The sequence below is a fragment of the Poromitra crassiceps genome (genome assembly GCF_964638095.1).
Source record: "Poromitra crassiceps genome assembly, chromosome: 18".
NCBI lineage: Eukaryota > Metazoa > Chordata > Actinopteri > Beryciformes > Melamphaidae > Poromitra > Poromitra crassiceps.
In genome coordinates, this window is record NC_139636.1 from 23,137,856 (window position 1) to 23,160,449 (window position 22,594).

Here is a 22,594-nt window from a genome sequence, read left to right on the forward strand (position 1 = left end):
AGGGTGTAAAACAAAGAACCTAGCCTACTACTTTGAGCTCGGTACACAGCAAGCAAGCGGAGTATCCACTGTTAGCCAGGTCAGATAACGTTATCGTCGACAATGACGAGCACTTTCTTGTAAAACATACCTGGACTCCAACAAAGAAAGTTTCGGATGGTTTTCTCTCCTCCGAGGCAGCGCGAGCCATTAACGTTAATAAAGACCCGCAGACGTTAAGGTAATTCCCTGGAATGCGAGACTTAACGAGCCAGTTACATGGCGTTGCATTCTTAGACATTGCCGTTTGCTTTTATTTGGTATGTTACATACAATTGGCTAAATTATTAGTTAATTCAGAGTTAGATGATATTGGAGCAGCGCAGCCATTTTTTATTTTATTTTATTATTATTTTTAGCCGGAAGTCGTAGGACGGCCACAGAACCGGGTCAAATGGGCGTGGCTACATAAGGTGAATAGGTCTGAAGAACAACACAGTCTGGAGCAGAGGAGCTGCTAAAGCAGAGGAGATAATGTAACAATGCAATATGTAATGATGTTGAAGATACAGCTGAGAGAGATGTTATGGTATCTATGAAACTTGAAGGGGAGCACCTATTTGTTTGACAAATGCAACAATTTAAAGTGGAATACAATAGATGCTTTTTTGTCATCCAGGTAATGGGATCCTTTATTGATAATAGCCTATATATATGCCACATATCCTTAAAAGCAATGCACAAAGCTGTGCAGTCATATACATGGTATATATACACACGCACAAACATGCAAATGCTTATATTCATTAACAGCTTAACAGTGTGTGTGTGTGTGTGTGTGTGTGTGTGTGTGTGTGTGTGTGTGTGTGTGTGTTTGAGTCTCATGTGAGGCATGTAAAATGTTGATTTATGTGGAACATTGATTTTCTCCCGCGTGCTCTCAGAAGTGCTTCACTCGCGAGCGACACCAGGCTCAGGCTGATGATATCCTGGCTCATTGCCGCCTGCGTCAGGCTCATCTCGCCTGTAGCGTACAGTATAGTGGCATTACATTGTGTGATGAAGCTGCTGATACACAGGTCCAGTTGCTATTACTATACTGTGACAAATGATTCAGCCCTACATGATGCCACTGCAGTCTCATTCAATCCTCTTTTGGTTTTGTTTTCGGGAGTCAAATTGGCTCACAGGCATATATATTCCTGCTAACATATTGCGATGACAGTCACAATATGTTTACATAAGTGGGTCCCGGAGAAAGAGACAGATTTTTTTCATTTGGATCCTGATCTGGAACGAGTTCAAGAAACACTGCAGTTGCTTACATTATAGGTACGTAGCTTTCATCCCCCCCCATCATTAACAGTCTAACAAGCACTCTCTCTCTCTCTCTCTCTCTCTCTCTCTCTCTCTCTCTCTGTGTATGTCTCTCTCTCTCTCTCTTCTCAGCCTGATCTCCTCCAGACGATACTACTTTGAGATCCTCCACAAGCAGGATGACAAGGGCTCAGATCACGTGGAGGTCGGGGTAAGTGGACCCATCTCAGTGTGTGACCTCGCTCTCTCTCTGTTTTGCTCATCTGCCTACTTCTCTCCCTCCCCCCCTCCCCTCCCCCCCGCCCAGTCATTTAGTTTGCCCTCACCTTGGCGACGCTCGGCGACGAATGAAAAACACTCTCGCCTGGCTGGAAAGAGCTCTCACCTCTCGGAGGATAAATTTGCAATTTAGCTTTTCACTTGAACCCCGGAGCATCTAACAAAGTCAGAGGGGTGGCTGACCAGGTGACAAATGAAAGCAAACTAGGGAGCGAGAGGAAACAGTTTGTGTGTGTGTGTGTGTGTGTGTGTGTGTGTGTGCGTGCGTGTGTGTGTGTGTGCGTGCGTGCGTGTGTGTGTGTGTGTGTGTGCGCGCGTGTGCGTGCGTGCGCGTGTGTGTGTTTGGAGAGTTGCCCAGAACGAAAGAGAACTCTCTTCTTCCTACTATCGCAAGTTACCATGAGTTTTCTTTTCTTTCCGTGGACTCATGGGGTCATGGCCGTACGCAGTAAATGCCCTCGTTGTTTCTGTTGTTGCTGTGGCCGAACTTCTAACCCCTCTGCAATGGCTGTGTAGGACGTCAACCCATTTAAAAGCTCTCTGCTCCATCTCTCATCACTCTCTCCTTCCATTGGCTTGCTTTTCCTGTCTCTCTCTGTCTCTCCCTCTCCCTCTCAATTCAATTCAATTCAATTCAAATGGCTTTATTGGCATGGCGTAACACTGTACATATTGCCAAAGCAAGCGTTTGGACATGAGGAGCTAAAATGTACTATATCAAACATACTACATACAGTACAAGACAAACAAATGATCTGTTCTCAGACATAGCAGCAACATCAAAGAACAAACTTTGAATATCAAAGAAACGACAAGATAAATGAATGAACTGGCCGTCACAATGACCTCTCTCTCTCTCTCTCTCTCTCTGTGACTCTCCGCCACACTTTTTCTTCTGAAACTTTTCCATGTTCTCTCTCTCCTCTCTCTTCCCCTCGCCTCTCTGCATCGTTTCTCTCTCCGTCATGGCGGTGTGCACCCTAGGTGAGGGCGGGGAGAGAGGAGAGAGGAGCGCGGCTTCGTTTGAAGACTTTCAAACGGCAGAGAGAGAGAGAGCCCACACGCCGCCCTCGTGCGAGCCTGCGTTATGAGTGGGAGGGCAGATGAGAAACACAGATCAGTGGAAGTGTCTGTGGAGTGAATCTCTTAATAAGCCGCAGGTTATCATCATCACCACCATGATCAAGAGTCAGCAGCACCACCACCGCCAGGCGCTGCTGCTGACTTCCTGTTTCTTCAGGATCCTCCACTTTGGATTCCCTTCTCTCTCTCTCTCTGTCTCTCTCTCTCTCTCTCTCTCTGTCTCTCTCTCTCTCTGTCTCTCTCTTTCTCTCTCTCTCTCTCTCTCTGTCTCTCTCTCTCTCTCTCTCTGTCTCTCTCTCTCTCTGTCTCTCTCTTTCTCTCTCTCTCTCTCTCTCTGTCTCTCTCTCTCTCTCTCTCTCTCTCTGTCTCTCTCTCAAATTCAAATTCAAATTCAAATTCAAATTCAAATAGCTTTATTGGCATGAATGTCATAACAACAATATTGCCAAAGCATCAAGAAACAATCACATTAAACATTCAACATCACTACTCATGAATAAAACAATAATACAGTAATACAATACATACAATGCAATAATAATACACATGAATGATGAAACATTGAGATTGAGACACATCAGTGTCCGTGTGTATAGGTCACTCACTGTCCCTCAGGTTGTGGCATGTTGAGACATATTGGGCAAACAGGTAAGCCCTGTCTCCTTCGCCTAGGACTAGTTTTAATTTGGAGAACTCATTAAGTTCTTTGAAGTCAGGAATTACAGAGTTGAACTTATTGAAGTAAATATTCCTTGTTTCTTCAAAGGTTTTACATTGTAGGAGGAAGTGCATCTCTGTTTCTCTCTCTGTCTCTCTCTCTCTCTCTCTCTCTCTCTCTCTCTCTCGAGTGCGTGTTGGGAGCGAACGTGGTGAGTGCAGTGACTGCGGTCTGAGAGCGTGTTGCAGTGCGTGAGTTTTCAAACTCTTTATTTGTTATTTTTCTGGTGTATGTGCGCACTGGTGTTTCTCTTGCTTTATTGTTTCTTTCACGGGTTTCGGGGTGGTTTGGTAGCGCCAGCTGCCAGTGTCTGCTGGCAGGCAGCATGGCAGAAGCTGGAGGCTCCGGTTTAGAGACGTTAACGCGTCGGCATGCCATTAAGTTGGCTCCGGAGGTTAGATGTAGTGTGGAGGAATGTAGTCTGGCTGTGGGTGAGGTTGTCGGGTTTGGTAGTATTAAGTCTGCCTCCCGGATGAACAACGCTGTGGTTTTGTTTTTGGACAGCGTGGATAAGGTGAATCACATGGTTGAGAGTGGGGTGGTTATTAAAGACACTTTCACACCGGTGTTTGCGCTGGTCAGCCCAGCTAAAAAAGTGATCATTTCAAATGTTCCCCCGTTCATTAGAAATGAAGCTTTGGCGAAGGAATTGGCAAGGCACGGTAAACTCGTGTCGCCTATCAAACTGATTCCCCTTGGATGTAAATCTCCCCAGTTAAAGCACGTCATGTCTTTCCGTAGGCAGGTGCTCATGATTCTTAATAAAAATGAAGATGAATTGAGTCTCGCTTTCAAGTTTAGAGTGGATAGCTTTGATTATACTATGCATGTTTCCACAGAGAATATGAAGTGCTTTGGATGTGGTTTGGAGGGACACTTCATTCGCTCTTGCCCTGATAGGGCTGGGGAACGGCAGCCACAGGCTGCTGCTGCAGCAGCAGCAGCAAGAAAGGCTCAAGGTGTGGCTGTGCCTGGGCCGTCAGGTGCGGTGCCTGGGCCGTCACGGGAGGTGCCTGGGCCGTCAGGTGCGGTGCCTGGGCCGTCACGGGAGGTGCCTGGGCCGTCAGGTGCGGTGCCTGGGCCCTCACGGGAGGTGCCTGGGCCGTCAGGTTTTGTTTTTGGGCCGCTACATGTGGCAACAGGTGTGAAGACGCCGGGCTCGGCGGTACCGTCTGGGCCGCTCCCTGATAGACAATGTAATGAAAATGTAACGGAGGAAAATGTTGTGGAGACAGGAACACGTAATTCACAAACTGATTTAGAAACAGGTTCAAATGTTGAACAATTAAATGGATCTCAAAGTCATGGGGAGGATAGTGGGAGCCCTGGGAGGAATGAAGTGAGCAGGGTGGGACAGGCTGCTGCCAGGGTGGTAGAGTCTGTGTTTGAGGAGGAGGAGGAGTGCATGGATGAGGATGTTTTGAAAGCTAGGATAACAAAACGAAAAATCACAGAGACCACACAAGATGCAAGCAGAGAGAATAAAGTGTCAAAGACAGTTACAGTGTGTTCATCCTCCCAATCTCAGTCAGAAGAAGGGGGGGGGGCTGGGCTTGACGATGAAAGTGAAATGGATGAGAGCTTAGAGTGTGGATATTCCTTTGAAAAAATACAGAAGTTTTTGCAAAACACTAAGGGTCAAAGGGTTAAAATCGAAGAGCATTTTCCTGATGTACAACTTTTTCTGAATTCTGCTAAGGTTTACATGAAAAACACAGGAGAAGTTGGGAAGCCATGCTTCTCTGAGCAAGAGTTTTACAGGTTGAAATCAAGAATGTTAAAGATGAAAAATCAAAAAAGCGCTGATGAATAATGTCTTCGTAGTTTTCTTTTTCTATGTGCTGATATTACATCCCTGTTTTCTGATGTGTAGTTTAAACATTGGCACGTTAAATCTCAATGGAGCTAGGGATGTTACAAAGAGAGCTGCTTTGTTTAGTTTGATTAATATGAAAAATTTAAATGTAACCTTTGTTCAGGAAACTCACAGCACTGAGGATATTGTTTGTGAATGGAAGAGGGAGTGGGCTGGGGAGGTATTTCTCAGTCATAAAAGTAGTATGAGTGGTGGGGTTGGAATTTTATTTTCTAAAAATTTTAATCCCAATAAAACTGTTGTTGAGGAAGTGGTTGCAGGACGAATTTTAAAAGTGAGGGCTGAATTTGAAAAAGTAAAAGTGGTTTTCATTAATGTTTATGTTCCTACTGTAGGCACTGAAAGACTTTGCTTTTTGAATGTCTTAAGTGATGTAATTAAACAATGCAAGTCAGATGAATTTTTATTTCTTGGGGGTGATTTTAATTGCACTGAAAACCCAAGGCTTGATAGGAATCATCCAGAGCCACACTTGGCTTCTAAGAATTGTATGTTAAAGTTGAGTGAAACTCATGAGCTGAGTGACGTGTGGAGGGGTTTTCATAAAAGTCATCGTCAGTACACCTGGGTCAATATTAGGGATAATCGTGTGTCCCTAGCCAGGCTGGATAGAATTTATTGCTTTAAACATCAATTTAATGTTTGTAAAAGTTCTTTTATAAGTCCAGTTGGTTTTTCTGACCATTCCTTGGTGCAATGCTCTGTTTTCATTAAACATGTTAATTCTGGTAGCGCGTATTGGCATTTCAATACATCTCTTTTGTCAGATGAGAATTTCAAAGATGCTTTTAAGTTTTTTTGGTTAAAGTTTAGAAAAACTAAAGCCCTATACAGCTCATTGCAACAGTGGTGGGATTTTGGGAAGAGCCAAATTCAGAATTTGTGTTTACAGTACACTTTCAATGTCTCCAGGGATTTGGCCAGGTCTATAAGAGCTCTGGAGAGAGAAGTAGTGGACTTGCAGTCTTTTGCAGACTCCACAGGAGAAAGAGGGCACATTGAGAACCTCAAAGCCAAAAAGGTTGTTTTGGCTGATTTGCTGGGCGTCTCCGCTAGGGGCGCTGTGGTACGCAGTAGGTTTCAGAATGTGGCTTTGATGGATGCTCCTTCTCACTTTTTCTTTGGACTGGAGAGGAAAAGTGGACAAAGGAGACAAATGATGTCGTTGCGCTCAAATAATGGGCAGCTGTTGCAGGAGACTGCTGACATTCGTAAATTTGCTTCAAGCTTTTATAATGACTTGTTCAAGTCGGAGCACAACGATAATCCGCAAGTGTCGGAGGACTTCTTTGCTGAGCTGCCAAAGGTTTCGAAGGAGGCCAATAAAGGGCTGGGGAATGAAGTAACCCTGGTGGAACTATGTACTGCATTGCAGGGAATGCGGGGTGGAAAAGCTCCGGGCATTGATGGGCTGCCTGCTGACTTCTACAAAGTATTCTGGTTGGAGGTTGGTGAAGATCTCCTTATGGTTCTAAATGACAGTTTGAAGAAGGGTTTGCTCCCTCAAAGCTGCAGAAGGGCAGTCCTAACCCTCCTCCCTAAGAAGGGAGACTTGCAGGATATTAAAAACTGGAGACCGGTTTCCCTTCTTTGCACGGACTACAAGATCCTGTCCAAGGTATTAGCCAACAGGGTGAGAACGGTCATGGAGCAAGTTGTTCAGGTGGATCAAACTTACTGTGTACCTGGCAGATTGGTTACAGACAACATAGCTTTAGTCCGGGATGTGGTGGACCTCTCCAGTTCATTGGGTTTGGATCTTGGTTTGATTTCCATAGATCAACAAAAAGCTTTTGATCGAGTTGAACATGAATACCTGTGGCAAACACTCATTGCTTTTGGTTTCAACAAAGGTCTTGTAGCTCAGATCCAGGCTTTATATAGAGACATTGAAAGTGTTCTTAAGATCAACGGTGGTTTAAGTGCGCCTTTTAAGGTGGGGAGGGGGGTGAGACAAGGTTGCGCACTCTCCGGTATGTTGTACTCATTAGCCCTAGAGCCATTTTTATGCAAGTTAAGAACACGGCTCTCGGGTTTTAATCTCCCAGGTGGTAACTCTGTGGTTAAGCTTTCGGCCTATGCTGATGATGTCATGATACTGGTCCAAAAGCAGAGTGATATTGATTTTTTAGTTGGTACTGTAGAAAAGTTTGGGTTGATTTCTTCTTCTAAAGTAAATTGGGGGAAAAGCGAGGCTCTCTTAGTGGGTGATGGCCTAAAGTCTCTTAGCTTACCTGGGGGGCTTACTTGGGGAAAAGGAGGTATCAAATATCTTGGGGTTTACATTGGAGATTCCACTAATGTCGCTAAGAACTGGGAAAATGTTTTAGAGAAGGCTGAAGGTAGACTTAGGAAATGGAAGTGGATTTTACCTAAGTTGTCGTTTCGAGGTCGGGTTTTGATTATTAATAATTTGATTGCTTCTATGTTGTGGCACCGTTTGTATTGTGTTGACCCTCCAGTTAATCTCCTGGCAAAAGTCCAGACAGTGATCGTGGATTTCTTTTGGGATCGCCTTCACTGGATCCCGCAGAGTGTCTTGTTTCTATCTAAGGAGGAAGGAGGGCAAGGACTGATTCACCTGGCCAGTAGGGGTGCGGCCTTCCGTCTACAGTACATACAGAGATTGCTGACTGGGCCTGATGATTTGGTGTGGAGGCCTGTAGCACGGGCATTCTTGGGTCGGGCTGGCGGTCAAGGATTAAACGAAAGCTTGTTTTTGATGGACCTCCAAATCGGAAACTGAGTGGGCTTTCTGCTTTTTATCAAGGACTTTTCAGGGTGTGGAACTTGTTCAACAAGCATATGCTGCCAAGTAAAAGTTCACTATACTGGCTACTGAAGGAACCCATCGTCTATGGACTACGCTTTAAAATGATAAGTGGCTTTGGAACTTCAGTGATGGAGAGATTCATCTCTTCCGGTGTCGTCACAGTGGGCCAGTTGGTTGGATTATGTGGACCCAGGCTGGAGACTGTTTCTGCGCTGGCTTCAAAGGTGGGAGTGTTTTCAGAAAGGCTCCTCACCAACCAGCTTAGAGCATGGAGAGAACAGCTCACACAGACTGAACAGAATCTCCTGGTCTCATATTGCCAGGGCTCTGTTTCTCCTATGGACTCTGATCCTTTTCCAAGGATCACATTGACTCCTGATTTTAAAGAATGTTCTGGTATTTTTTGAACTATGCTGCGGGTGTGAAGTTGGATGTTGTAAGTGGAAAAATGATGTATCAGCTGTTGGTTAAGATTGTAAACAAGGCCAAGTTGGCAGATCGTGTTGATACACCATGGAGGTCTCATCTTGGAATGGGTGCAGAGGTGAGGCCTCAATGGAGATCGCTCTATAAACTACCGTTGGCAAAAAAGTGGGTGATTTACAGTGGAGAGTTTTACATGGTGTGTTGCCTGTAAATGCTTTTGTGTGCGTCTTAAATCCTAGTGTGACTGAGTCTTGTCCTTTCTGTCCTCAGAGAGAGACTATTTTCCACTGTTTTCTAGACTGTGTGAGGTTAATTCCTCTGTTCTTGTTTTTGGAGAGGTTATTCAGGGAGTTTGAAGAGGGTTTCTCCATGCAGAGTTTCATCCTGGGTTACAAATATTCAAGAAATCTTCGTGAGAAGTGTCAATTGTTCAATTTTCTGCTGGGTCAAGCTAAGTTGGCTGTTTATATTAGCAGGAAAAATAAATTAAATGACTCTTTGGATGTTGATGCTGTTGCCATACTGATTAGAATGATAACATACAGATTAAAAATTGACTATAATTATTATAGGATGATGAATGATCTGGATGGATTTGTATTTGTGTGGTGCTATAAAGATGTTTTGTGCTTCATTGTTGAGGAGGAGCTCTGTTTTGGACGTATACTAGGCTGACTTGTCTCGTTGTGTTACCATGATGTACTGTAAATAGTGAAGGTGTAAATAAAGGGTTTTGAAAATTCAAAAAAATTCTCTCTCTCTGTCTCTCTGTCTCTCTCTCTCTCTCTGTCTCTCTCTCTCTGTCTCTTCTCTCTCTGTCTCTCTCTCTCTCTCTCTCTCTCTCTCTCTCTCTCTCTCTCTCTGTCTCTCTCTGTCTCTCTCTCTCTCTCTCTGTCTCTCTCTGTCTCTCTCTCTGTCTCTCTCTCTCTCTCTCTGTCTCTCTCTCTCTCTGTCTCTCTCTCTCTGTCTCTCTCTCTCTGTCTCTCTCTCTGTGTCTCTCTCTCTCTCTCTCTCTCTCTCTCTCTGTCTCTCTCTCTCTCTCTCTCTCTGTCTCTCTCTCTCTGTCTCTCTCTCTCTGTCTCTCTCTCTGTCTCTCTCTCTCTCTCTCTCTCTCTCTCTCTGTCTCTCTCTCTCTCTCTCTCTCTTTCTCTGTCTCTCTCCCTCTCTCTCTGTCTCTCTCTCTGTCTCTCTCTCTCTCTCTCTGTCTCTCTCTCTCTCTCTCGCAGTGCCGCTGGCTACCCATCTCTACTGTACCTCCGTGTCTCTCTTGTTAGTTTCTCCTCGCACGTCAATGCACTCACCTGTCCTGTTTCTCTCGCCACGTTTCCACTCGCGCTATCCATCACTTCGCCCTTCCTCTCTCATTCATGACACATAGCTCTGCTCCCCTCACTGTTTGTTTGTTTGTTCCCCCCCTCGACCGCTCCCTTCCTTCAGACTCACAGACCTTCAGTCTGTTCAGTGCTGCTCGGCTTCTGGCTGCCATGTCTTTTTTAGAGCGGAGCCGACATAGGTGACGTGAGGAGCACCGTGCTGAACCCTGATAGGAACATCGGATGACGGTGTGTGTGTGTGTGTGTGTGTGTGTGTGTGTGTGTGTGTGTGTGTGTGTGAGAGAGAGAGAGAGAGAATGGGGACTTTGTTTGTGACTGTATGCTTGTTTGTGTGTGTGTGTGCGTGCGCGCCTGTATTGTTATGTACCTTACATACTGACACTGTCTCTTAATCAGAGCTGGGCAGCTTTGTCTGAGGACAAAGAGGAGATGGACACAGCTGCCAGAAGCAAGAAGAGGAGTGGGAGGGAGAGAGAGAGAGAAAGAGAGAGAGAGAGAGAGAGAGAGAGAGAGAGAGAGAGTGTGTGTGTGTGTGTGTGTGTGTGTGTGTGTGTGTGTGTGTGTGTGTGTGTGCGTGCGTGCGTGTGTGCGTGCGTGCGTGCTTGCCTGCGTGCGTACGTGCGTGTGTGCGTGCGTGCCTGCGTGTGTGAGGGAGGTGCACGTGGACCCCTCGTTCGTGCCCTACTAATGGGTGTAATGCGCATTTGTTGGGCCACCCACCCGATATCACCAACACCCGTCACTGTAGATGAATAACGTCTTATTTTCTTGGGTATTTTTCTCATAATACAGATGTGCAATGATGATTGCTGGGCAATATATATGTTGTCCAATGTCAAGTCTCTATTATTTGATCATCTGACGAGAAGAGACAAGACCATACAGCTAGTTTACAGTAGGCGGAAATGTGAACGTCAAGACTGACAAGCTGAGCACGTCTGCAAGCCGAGTGAGCAGTCACGGCTTTCAAACATCAAAGCGGCAGTAGTGGCCATCATCACTGAATAGCCTGCACTAGGGCCCATCATAACTGAATAGCCTGCACTAGGGCCCATTATAACTGAATAGCGCGCACTGGGGCCCGTTGTAACTAGCTTACGCCACTAGTCCAGGGCGGGAGCTGCGAAGACCAGCTTGGTCTCTGCCGCCTGCTGATAGGCTCCCAGGCCAGGTGATCAGCGGCACGGGGGATGAGTCTAAGCCAATTAGAGCCCCCGTTAGAGGACGAGGCCTGTGAGAAATAGAATGAAAGGTTTCTCTTCTTTCTACTTCATGGCATTTCTGATTCACATTATCAGCCTCCCGTCAGGCCTGTGAGATCTCCCAGCAGAACGCCCGTGTGATTATGTCTGCAGGAGGATCAAGGTCATGTGGAAATCTCCCCCCACCCCCCGTCCACATACACATACACACACACCACAGCCAGCTAGCCATCCACATACACACACACCACAGCCAGCTAGCCATCCACATACACACACACCACAGCCAGCTAGCCAGCCACATACACACACACCACAGCCAGCTAGCCATCCACATACACACGCACCACAGCCAGCTAGCCATCCACATACACACACACCACAGCCAGCTAGCCATCCACATACACACACACCACAGCCAGCAGGCCATCCACATACACACACACACACACACACACACCACAGCCAGCTAGCCATCCACATACACACTCACCACAGCCAGCTAGCCATCCACATACACACACACCACAGCCAGCTAGCCATCCACATACACACACACCACAGCCAGCTAGCCATCCACATACACACACACCACAGCCAGCTAGCCATCCACATACACACACACCACAGCCAGCTAGCCATCCACATACACACACACCACAGCCAGCTAGCCATCCACATCCACATGCACCACAGCCAGCTAGCCATCCACATGCACACACACCACAGCCAGCTAGCCATCCACATACACACACACCACAGCCAGCTAGCCATCCACATACACACACACCACAGCCAGCTAGCCATCCACATACACACACACCACAGCCAGCTAGCCATCCACATACACACACACCACAGCCAGCTAGCCATCCACATGCACACACACCACAGCCAGCTAGCCATCCACATACACACACACCACAGCCAGCTAGCCATCCACATACACACACACCACAGCCAGCTAGCCATCCACATACACACACACCACAGCCAGCTAGCCATCCACATACACACACACCACAGCCAGCTAGCCATCCACATACACATGCACCACAGCCAGCTAGCCATCCACATACACACACACACCACAGCCAGCTAGCCATCCACATACACACACACACCACAGCCAGCTAGCCATCCACATACACACACACCACAGCCAGCTAGCCATCCACATACACACACACCACAACCAGCTAGCCGTGAGGCCATCAAGTTAGTTTGTAGTCGTAGAAACAATTTAATGAAGCGAAGAAAAGTGCAGCGGCAAATCTAGACTGTGTGTGTGTGTGTGTGTGTGTGTGTGTGTGCGTGTGTGTGTGTGTGTGTCTGTGTGTGTGTGAGACACGCTGTCTTAGCAAGGCCCCGCGTGTGATTTAACAGCGGAATACATTTCACACCTTGACAGAAATAGCAGATTTAGCGTGACCAGCCCACAGCGGGATAAGCCCGGGGCTCCCATAAATCGGCAGAAAGCCAGGCGCTCATTTGTTAAGGAGCAGATAGCGAGCGCTCGCAGCTCCTCCTCCTTTATTCGGGAGCCGGGGCGGTGATTGCGCGGTCAGAGGTGGACTAGCTGTTTACCTGTGGGAATTGAGTTCGTTCAGTAGCGCTGGCTTTTTTAGAGAAAATCGAGTGAGTAAATATCAGATTGTGCACAAGGCCGAGTCTGAGAGTTACGTCTCGGGCAGAAAAGAAGGTTCTGTTCTTCTCGTGGCTCTCCATCTCCTGAATGAATTAGGGAGAATGGCTGCAGCAAGGTGGAACATAAACAGCGTTTACGCTATTAGGAGGAGACAGGTTAGGAATACATCGCTCTTCCCCCGGGGGGAATGGAAACAACTATTTATATGTATGAGCAACTAGCAGGCCAATGAATGAGGGGATTGTTGAGTTGTTAGATGAGTAGGGAGGCGACCAAACTCCCACTCTCATTGAACCCTTTCAAGTCACTCTTACACGCTAGAGTGAGCTCAGTCTTTCCCTTCAATTGACTTCAAATACTTTTCTCTTTTTTTCCCAGAGTGATTAATGTTGTTTTTTGAATGACAAATCGCCCGGGCGGAAATACGCCAGACGTTAGAAATGTCAGTGACCAGTGGCTTTGAGTTTGTTCCAATTCCCCCGTGGCTGCTTCTTAACGAGACGCGGGACCTTTTCCACCGGCCCTAATGGAGCAACGAGGCCCCTCGCTCGTCATCATGTGACAGCGTGAAGGGAAACGCGGCGGCCATTAAAACGGCGTGATGGAGAGAAGGAGGGAGTGAGAGAAGGGACGAGAAGAAAGCCCCGCCTTAATTAGTCGGGGCGAGTTTATGGAGAGGCGGAGGCTGTTGGATTTTTAACGGGTCTGTTTTATCGCTCGCACTCGGCCACCTCTCTAAAACTGCCCACCAATTAATACACACACACACACGCACGCACGCACACACACACACACACACACACACGCGTGCGTTCACACACATATGCACACACACACACACACCCCTACCCCACCCCCAAGAGCCAGTCTCAACATCTGCCTGACGCTTTCCCTCCTCGAGATAAATCAGCAGTGGACCGTGTGAGCCAGCTGTGAAGGGATATTGTGTGTGTGTGTGTGTGTGTGTGTGTGTGTGTGTGTGTGTGTGTGTGTGTGTGTGTGTGTGTGTGTGTGTGTGTGCGTGTGCGTGCGCGTGCGCGTGCATGTGGGGGTGTGTGTGTTTGTGTGTGTGGGTGTGTGTGTGTGTGTGTGTGGGTGTGTGTGTGTGTGTGTGTGTGTGTACTTTACTCTGGAAATATTTCAGCCTTCTCTCCCCTTATTTCACTACTTGAACAGCCTTCAGGGTCAACGCTAGTTCAGCGCTCCTCAACCATACAGCCTCGTATCCTTCACCTTCATTTCCTTTTCAGGTCTCACTCCACCACTCTCGCTCCTCTCTCAACCTTTTCCTCCCTCCCTTCTCCTCTATCACTTCTCTCTCTCTCTCTCTCTCTCTCTCTCTCTGTCTCTCTCTCTCTGTCTGTCTCTCTGTCTCTCTCTCTCTCCCTCCTACATTTTTATATCATTCTCATGCACACGCTCACTTTTTAACCTCCAGTAAATTACTTTCGATTTAGTTTAAAGCACATTTCTATCTTTGTGTGTGTGTGTGTGTGTGTGTGTGTGTGTGTGTGTGTGTGTGTGTGTGTGTGTGTGTGTGTGTGTGTGTGTGTGTGTGTGTGTGCACTGATCTCAATTCTGCCTTCGGCGCGCTTTTCTCTGGCTAAGTTTCATTTACACGGTCAAGGCACATTGGTCAAACAACATTTTTATGGTTTTTTTTGTTTTGTTTTGTTCGGTAGCATTTCAATTTACTCTGTCTCCTGGCACTTTCATTCCAATAGGTCATGTTCAGTGTATGTGTGTGTGTGTGTGTGTGTGTGTGTGTGTGTGTGTGTGTGTGTGTGTGTGTGTGTGTGTGTGTGTGTGTGTGTGTGTGTGTGTGTGTGTGTGTGTGTGTGTGTGTGTGTGTGTGTGTGTGTGTGTGTGTGTGTGTGTGTGTGTGTGTGTGTGTGTGTGTGTGACACCATCATTGACCTTTCCCTTGGTTGCAGTAGCTCTTTTAATGGCACAACATGCTTTCACTCTCATGCTTTTTATCCTCCCGTCTCCGAGACAAGGTCACTGCCAATCAACACTCTGCTGCAGCGATTAGCGAGCGATCATCCAGGCCCCACATCTTTATGATCATCCAGGCCCCACATCTTTATGAGGATCATGAAGAAATGCTATTTAGAATCAGCCATCAATTCTAAATGGGGATCATTTCTTATTCTAGTGATCTCATGGTATGGCTCTCCAAACCACTGGGCGATCTCTCAGGCATTGTTGATGGTGGAAGGAGGGCCTCGAAGCCTTTACTTTTAAAATGTCAGACATTATATTACATGAGCTCAGTGCCTTCAAATGTCATGGATAGGGTTGAATAATAAAGCATTTCATGTTTTAGATTTAGCTTAAGAGGTCTTGGAACTGTTGCACTTCTGCAGTAGCCTATGTTGTTTTTTTCTGTTTAGAAATCAGCTCAGGATCGTCCAGACTTTTGCTCCGATCAGTCTGCAATACTCAACATAATTTGTATTCATAAACCATGAACCATTCTAACTGGCACTAAATAGGTCTCAAAAAGTCATGAATTTAATTTAATAAATACATTTAATTTAGCTCATTTGCCACATCCCCCTCACATAACCAAGATGCACCATGCCTTACCGGCACTGAGCTAAACCTCCAAAAAAGTGGTGTATCCCTTTAATGAAACTCGCAGTCTAATCATGTGTCAGGTTATATTGCGCTCATGTATTTTAGCACCGTCTTTTCTGCCATTGGCTATGTTAGCGGTAGCATATTTGAGGCATTTACTATACATGTTCAGCTCGGTTGGTGCTGTCATGCTAGCTTTGTCCGCGGGTCATATATCCATTTTAATTCAGGCCAGGCTTCAGTCCTGTTCCCCCTGTAGCCTATATCAGATTGACCACATTACCTCCATGTCCTCGTCGCAGGTTTTAGCATTTTAATGCGGTTGCAGAGGGAAGCCCTTAGGTGTTAGAGGCGCGCTGGCATGCCATGTTGTGTTAGCTTTGCTTCAGCCCTTGCTAAGAGCGTCCGTGTGACTAACCAGCAGGCTAGCTTCACCTCACAGTGCACAGGGCATCACTGTCGACACATTGACTCTGGCGTGCCAGTAATTGCTATGGATATTGAGCTCATTTGTCTTAGTGTCTGGTCTGAGAGACTTTGGCTAATGTATAATTCAACACAGAAAATCAAACAGCTCGTCTCTGTATCCACCTCCTCATCTCTCTTTGAATATTGTTCCCTCGCCCCCCCAGGCGAGACATGATATGACGTGAAATACAGCACCCTGTTTTCATGTCATACGGTGTCTGTTTTCATGTCAGTGTGACAGGGAATGCAAACTGTCACTTATCCTGGAGCCGATAAACGTTTAGTGTTATTCTCTTGCGCTTTTCATCTCGTCTCCACGCTGTAGTTTTTGGTTTATATTTTTTCTCTGCTGAGGTCCCATCTCGCATCGCTCTCTCGTTCACTCTGTTTCTTTCTGCCGTCTTGTCAATTTCTGAATTTTCAGTTTGTCGTTTTTCAATGTCATGAAAGGTCTACAACAATATCACCAAAGCGTCAAAACACAAAGGAGCTCTCGCTTGTCTTGTGTTGCTGTTTGGAAGGTATCTGTTTGGGCCTGTCAGCAGTGTTCCCATGATGCTGCCAGGCGCCTGTCAGTGAGCAGCACCTGAAACCACCAAGCAGAATCCCCATTAACACCTGTGTTGAAATTCAGAGGAAAGTACTGTCTGGCCAGCTAGCCAGACGTATGGTGGATCAGGATGACTGGAAACGGCGCCGGAGGGCTGATCTGAGGACGGCCTATTATTAATATCATTATGATGATGAGGATGATTATGATGATTAATATTCATATTATTATTAATAATAATAAATAATAATAATATGCTTGTTGTTGTTGTTATTCTAAGAATAAATACAACTTAATTGTGTCCTCTTGCACACATTAGTTACACACATTAGTTTTGATAAACAAATACATAATAATTAAAATCTGCTTGCTTTAAAAGACTGAAGTGCTAACTAAGTCTAATAAAAGCTGGCCATGCATAGTGATGTATAATATTTTCCCACTCCTTTGGGGAAATTACATGTATTTGTAAATTACATTACAAAGCAGACAAACAATTATTAGTGTTATTACCGCCTGCTAACATTAGCTTGTTAGCTATCACTTTTGTCGTCACAACTATGGGACACAATTAGTGGCCTGTTAACAACATGTGACTCTCAATCAAGTCACCCCCCCCCCCCCCCATGAATTTGCTTTTTTTTAAGAATACCTTTCTTTGTCTTAGCCCTTTGTTTGCAGTTTGCAGAATGTTTCAACAAGTTGATTCTTGCACCTGTTAGAACTGACCTTGATACGACCAACCAGCATCTTTCCATTTTTCTTATTTCTATTCATTTATTCTGAAACAGGAAGACATGAGCGCACACAGATGTTTGTCATTGGCGCGACTTGTCAACGAGACCAAAGAAGTGATCACACAGACTGAGCAGGTGGTGAAGCAAAGTCACATTATTCACATTACTGGCAGCGGTTGCCAGCCGCTTCCCGTCCGCTCGCCTCCACTATGAAATCCCACTCCATTTCTAGTATTTACCCATGATGCATTTGGCTCTTTTCTATTTACAACTGATGCATTTTGTCTCTTTTCTACCTGCATGATCAGATAGTGTCTCACTGAGCGCGCTGACTGAGAACTGTCTGGCTCAAGTCCACAGAGATCAATCAGAGTGTGTGTGCAAGGTGCTGACAATGTTACATATTGTGGGAAATGATCTTATGTTGCCAAATTCTTCTTCTCTCTCTCTCTCTTGTGTGTGTCTGCTTCTCTCTCTCTCTCTCTCTCTCTGTGTCTGTCTCTCACTGTCTTTCTCTTAGACAGAGCAGCGTAGTCCTATTCTGGTCTTGTCTTGTTCCCTCCAGGCAGGTGGCGGCCCGGCTTGTTAACATCTGTCTTGTTGTGCTGTCCACTCTGCCACAGACGTTTCTCTATTTACCTCTCCACCAATTAGAGCGTGAATAGATGGCCCACAGTAGAGCCCTCTGCTCGCCTCTGTGAAGCGGCTGACATGTAGCCTTTTCTCGTCGGGAGCTGCCTAATTCAAAGCAACATCTTCCCTCCTCTTCGTCCCCTTCGTTCCCCCTTTACTTTCACGGCAAATTAGGCGACTCATTAGAAGATAATGCGCTGGAAAGGCTTTGAGTAATGGAAGGAGACACAGATTACAGCAAACAAGGCCAGCGCCACACAGGTTCTGCCTGCAGATATAGGATCCTGCAAAATGAATGAAGGACACATTCACTTATTTATTTCTCATATCATCCCAGACAGGATTGTGAGAATGCTAAAGCCGCCTTGGTTATCCCACTTGTGTTCACTTCCTTTTTCGTCGTATTGCCTTCCGAGCTTAATTGATTTTTTTTTACTTACTGTAAAAAACTGAGAAAGATCAGATAGTTTCATTATTTCATTAGCTCTTAAATGTGTCATGCTGCTAACAAAACAACTTGATATCAGAGAGCCTCAGGCTTTGGTGCAGCCGCTTGAATTGAGCGAAACAAACAGAACGGCATCAAGCAGCAGCTGGCTTTGCTCCGCAGCAATAAAACTCCTGAGAAAAAAATAACTCTTACTCCTGTGTGATGGAACCAGGGCAGACTACCCTGTGTGTGTGTGTGTGTGTGTGTGTGTGTGTGTGTGTGTGTGTGTGTGTGTGTGTGTGTGTGTGTGTGTGTGTGTGTGTGTGCGCATGCTCGTGCGTGTGTGCCGTGCCGTGTGCGTGTGTCTGCGTGCGTGCGTACCGTGCGCGTGTCTGTGTGTGTGTGTGTGTGTGTGTGTGTGTGTGTGTGTCTGTCACTACACGGGGTGTCAACACCAGGCTCTGAGGTGGTGCAACACACACTCGTCTCCAGCTGAGTGAAAACAATATCAAAATGTCATATGTCACTAGTTGGCCCAGGCATGATGAAACATGATGAAACAACACCCTGGGCTGCCGGTGCCATTTTGCCAGGCGATTGGTACTTCTTATGATTTCCCGCTGGTTATTGATTTCCTTTCCTCTCTGTTGAACTCGTGGGACCAGCGAGCAGCGAGCAGGTCTCTGCCCCCCCCCCCCCCCCTCCCCCTCGTCACTCCCTGTCAACACTATTTCACAGAAAACACACCCGTTCACACAGCGGTCGCACACACATCACAGATGATGTGTGTATGTGCACATAATGTATGTACACGCACACACACTAGCACCTGCATACATACACACCTGGTCGATACCACCTCCCTCAGGAATCTATTGCGTTAGGCAGGTAATGGGAGAAATTCCAACCAAGCTGTAAAAGACCTGTGTGTGCACATATAGAAAGCGTGTTCAGTGTGTGTGTGTGTGTGTGTGTGTGTGTGTGTGTGTGTGTGTGCACATATAGAAAGCGTGTTCAGTGTGTGTGTGTGTGTGTGTGTGTGTGTGTGTGCACATATAGAAAGCGTGTTCAGTGTGTGTGTGTGTGTGTGTGTGTGTGTGTGTGTGCACATATAGAAAGCGTGTTCAGTGTGTGTGTGTGTGTGTGTGTGTGTGTGTGTGTGTGTGCACATATAGAAAGCGTGTTCAGTGTGTGTGTGTGTGTGTGTGTGTGTGTGTGTGTGTGTGTGTGTGTGTGCACACATATAGAAAGCGTGTTCAGTGTGTGTGTGTGTGTGTGTGTGTGTGTGTGTGTGTGTGCACATATAGAAAGCGTGTTCAGTGTGTGTGTGTGTGTGTGTGTGTGTGTGTGTGTGTGCACATATAGAAAGCGTGTTCAGTGTGTGTGTGTGTGTGTGTGTGTGTGTGTGTGTGTGTGTGTGTGTGTGTGCACATATAGAAAACGTGTTCAGTGTGTGTATGTGTGCACATATAGAAAGCGTGTTCAGTGTGTGTGTGTGTGTGTGTGTGTGTGTGTGTGTGTGTGTGTGTGTGTGTGTGTGTGTGTGTGTGCACATATAGAAAGCGTGTTCAGTGTGTGTTTGCTGGACTTTAAGGCTGACAGGACAGTAGCAGAGCACCAGGACTTTAAGGCTGACAGGACAGTAGCAGAGCACCAGGACTTTAAGGCTGACAGGACAGTAGCAGAGCACCAGGACTTTAAGGCTGACAGGACAGTAGCAGAGCACCAGGACTTTAAGGCTGACAGGACAGTAGCAGAGCACCAGTACTTTAAGGCTGACAGGACAGTAGCAGAGCACCAGGACTTTAGGGCTGACAGGACAGTAGCAGAGCACCAGGACTTTAGGGCTGACAGGACAGTAGCAGAGCACCAGGACTTTAGGGCTGACAGGACAGTAGCAGAGCACCAGGACTTTAAGGCTGACAGGACAGTAGCAGAGCACCAGGACTTTTAAGGCTGACAGGACAGTAGGAGAGCATCAGGACTTTAAGGCTGACAGGACAGTAGCAGAGCACCAGGACTTTAAGGCTGACAGGACAGTAGCAGAGCACCAGGACGTTAAGGCTGACAGGACAGTAGCAGCACCAGGACTTTAAGGCTGACAGGACAGTAGCAGAGCACCAGGACTTTAAGGCTGACAGGACAGTAGCAGCACCAGGACTTTAAGGCTGACAGGACAGTAGCAGAGCACCAGGACTTTAAGGCTGACAGGACAGTAGCAGAGCACCAGGACTTTAAGGCTGACAGGACAGTAGCAGCACCAGCCCGGCTCCATTGATCGTCTCTGACTCGACCTTGAGAGGACGTTCGCTCACACAGAAATAATGACAGGACGCAGCGGCCACGTCTCGCCCGCTGCGCCGCGCCCCGCTGCTGCTCAGCACGCTGCCCCTCTGTGTCCTTGTTTGTCGTTTATGCCTGTGTGCGCGTGTGTGTTTCTGTGTGTGTGTGTGTGTGTGTGTGTGTGTGTGTGTGTGTTTCTGTGTGTACAACAGAATAGCTACTGTAGATACAGCAGCACATTAAATGCTGTCTTTGGGCTTGTACACTCCGGCATTCAGTGCTGTTATCAGTGTGACATAAAGCGTGGACACGTGATAGCAAATCCCAAAATGTGTGTGTGTGTGTGTGTGTGTGTGTGTGTGTGTGTGTGCGCGCACGCACGCACGTGTGTTGTGTGCATATGCATGTGGAGGCATTTGCATATGCCTGAGGAGGGGTGTTTATATTTGTATTCTCAGCCCAAGGGTTGGAAAATGACCTGTCTCCTGTGATTACACCCTGCATAACCAGAAGTGACGTGGTAATTGTGGAATCTATTTAAGAGAAGTGTAGCTTGCCCCCCCCCCCCCCCCCCCCCCCCTTGCCTCTCTCTATGCTCTCTGGTCATTATCAGCGCCCCCCCCCCCCCCCCCCCCCTCCCCCCCAGGGCTACATCCTCCTTCCTTGGCCTCTGAGTACGTTTTCTCAGCTTTCCTCGGTTAGTGTTTCACTCTCTTTTGCTCACCTTATCTTTTTTTTTTTTCTGGATTTCGGCCCTATTTTCTCCCCAATTGTACTTGGTCAACCCCCCCTGCTGCCCCCGTCGTCACTCGACTCCACCCCCTCTGCCGATCTAGGGATGAGTCATATAGAATAGCACGTTTCCTCCGATACATGTGCAGTCGCCAGCCACTTCTTTTCACCTGACAGCGAGGAGTTTCACCTGCAGGACGTAACGCGTGGGAGGATCACGCTATTCCCCCCAGTTCTCCTCCCCCCCGACCGACCAGAGGAGGCACTAGTGCGGCGACCAGGACACATACCCTTAATCCTGCTTCCCACAGCCAATTGTGCCTGTATAGATGCCCGACCAAGCCGGAGGCGACACGGGGACTCGAACCTGTGAGCCTCGTGTTGCTGGGCTGCACTACCCGGACGCCCCCTGCCTGATCTACTTATTAAAGTTGGTTTCTGGTTGTCTGATCATGTACCATGCTTTGCTCCCTCTGTTTCCTCCTCTCTCTCTCTGGTTAAGTGTGTGTCATATCGATCCTGTAATGCTGCTCAGATCAATAACTCCCAGAGTGTCACAGCGAGGCCGACAAACTATGATGGACGGTTTCTGCGCACCTCATACTTTCCATACCTTGACATTTTGCTTATTTGTTTTCCCTTTCCCTCTCTGTCTCTTCCTCTGCTTCTCTCTCTCTCTCTCTCTCTCTCTCTCTCTCTCTCTCTCTTTCTCCCACCCACTCCCCCTCTGTCTCGCTCTCTCCGGGTCACACACAGTGGCGACCATTCCTCCCCGGTCTGAAATATGAAGTGATTGACTCAGCCTACATCTCCCTCTACACAGGTAAGAGCTGCTCTGCCGTACACACCTCCACAGACCGGCTTGTGTTCATTGCATTGAATGCTTCCCATTCAGTCTTGTATTATTTGTAATCAAAAGCCCGTACATTTCAGAGTGAATTAAACGTTTCTGATGGTTGCGGCTTAGAGACACATGGGACTCTTTATTGCAGGGAAAATATTTGTGCTGGACTGAGAGCTTGCCAAACAGAAAGAGGAAATCGTCCAATAAGAAAGCCCAACTTCATTAGTCTAGTCTAGTATCGATCAGCAGTTTATTTAATGCCAGAGCCAGACTTAAAAAAAATCAAGATACACTCCTCTCCTATATCCTTCAACCCTAGAGACCAGTGGTTTGGTCTTGGTGTTGCTCTTTGGCCTAAAATACACACACGTATTTCCTCATATTTTCCTCATGTGTAGTGGCCTTCAAAAACCCTTCACATGGTGGGAATTTGACCCCCCCCCCCCCCATAATTTAGAAAGTCTCCCCATAGATGTATATAACTTTCTGAATGACTGCGATAGCACTCTCAGACCAGTATTTGACTCTGTTATGTGTCTAAAAGTAAAACATGAGAAAAATTGCTTTAAACATTCCACACCATTGTATTTTTTTCAGTGGTATTCCACCAAAATCATACAAATAAATACTTTCCCTTTTGTTTTATGGAAATAATTATTCACCATGATGCACTACTGAGATGAAAGCAACCAAATCGCT

At 46.8% G+C, this 22,594-nt stretch overlaps 1 protein-coding gene across 1 annotated transcript in view; it reads left to right on the forward strand.

The window, feature by feature from the left end:
• The window catches only part of b4galnt4a (beta-1,4-N-acetyl-galactosaminyl transferase 4a), a 206,528-nt gene that overhangs the window by 170,567 nt on the left and 13,367 nt on the right, over window positions 1-22,594 (forward strand). The window contains exons 7-8 of the mRNA XM_083654771.1: window positions 1,429-1,507; window positions 21,808-21,874. Coding sequence (XP_083510897.1) covers window positions 1,429-1,507; window positions 21,808-21,874 — 146 coding nt within the window. The remainder of the gene's footprint in view (window positions 1-1,428; window positions 1,508-21,807; window positions 21,875-22,594) is intronic.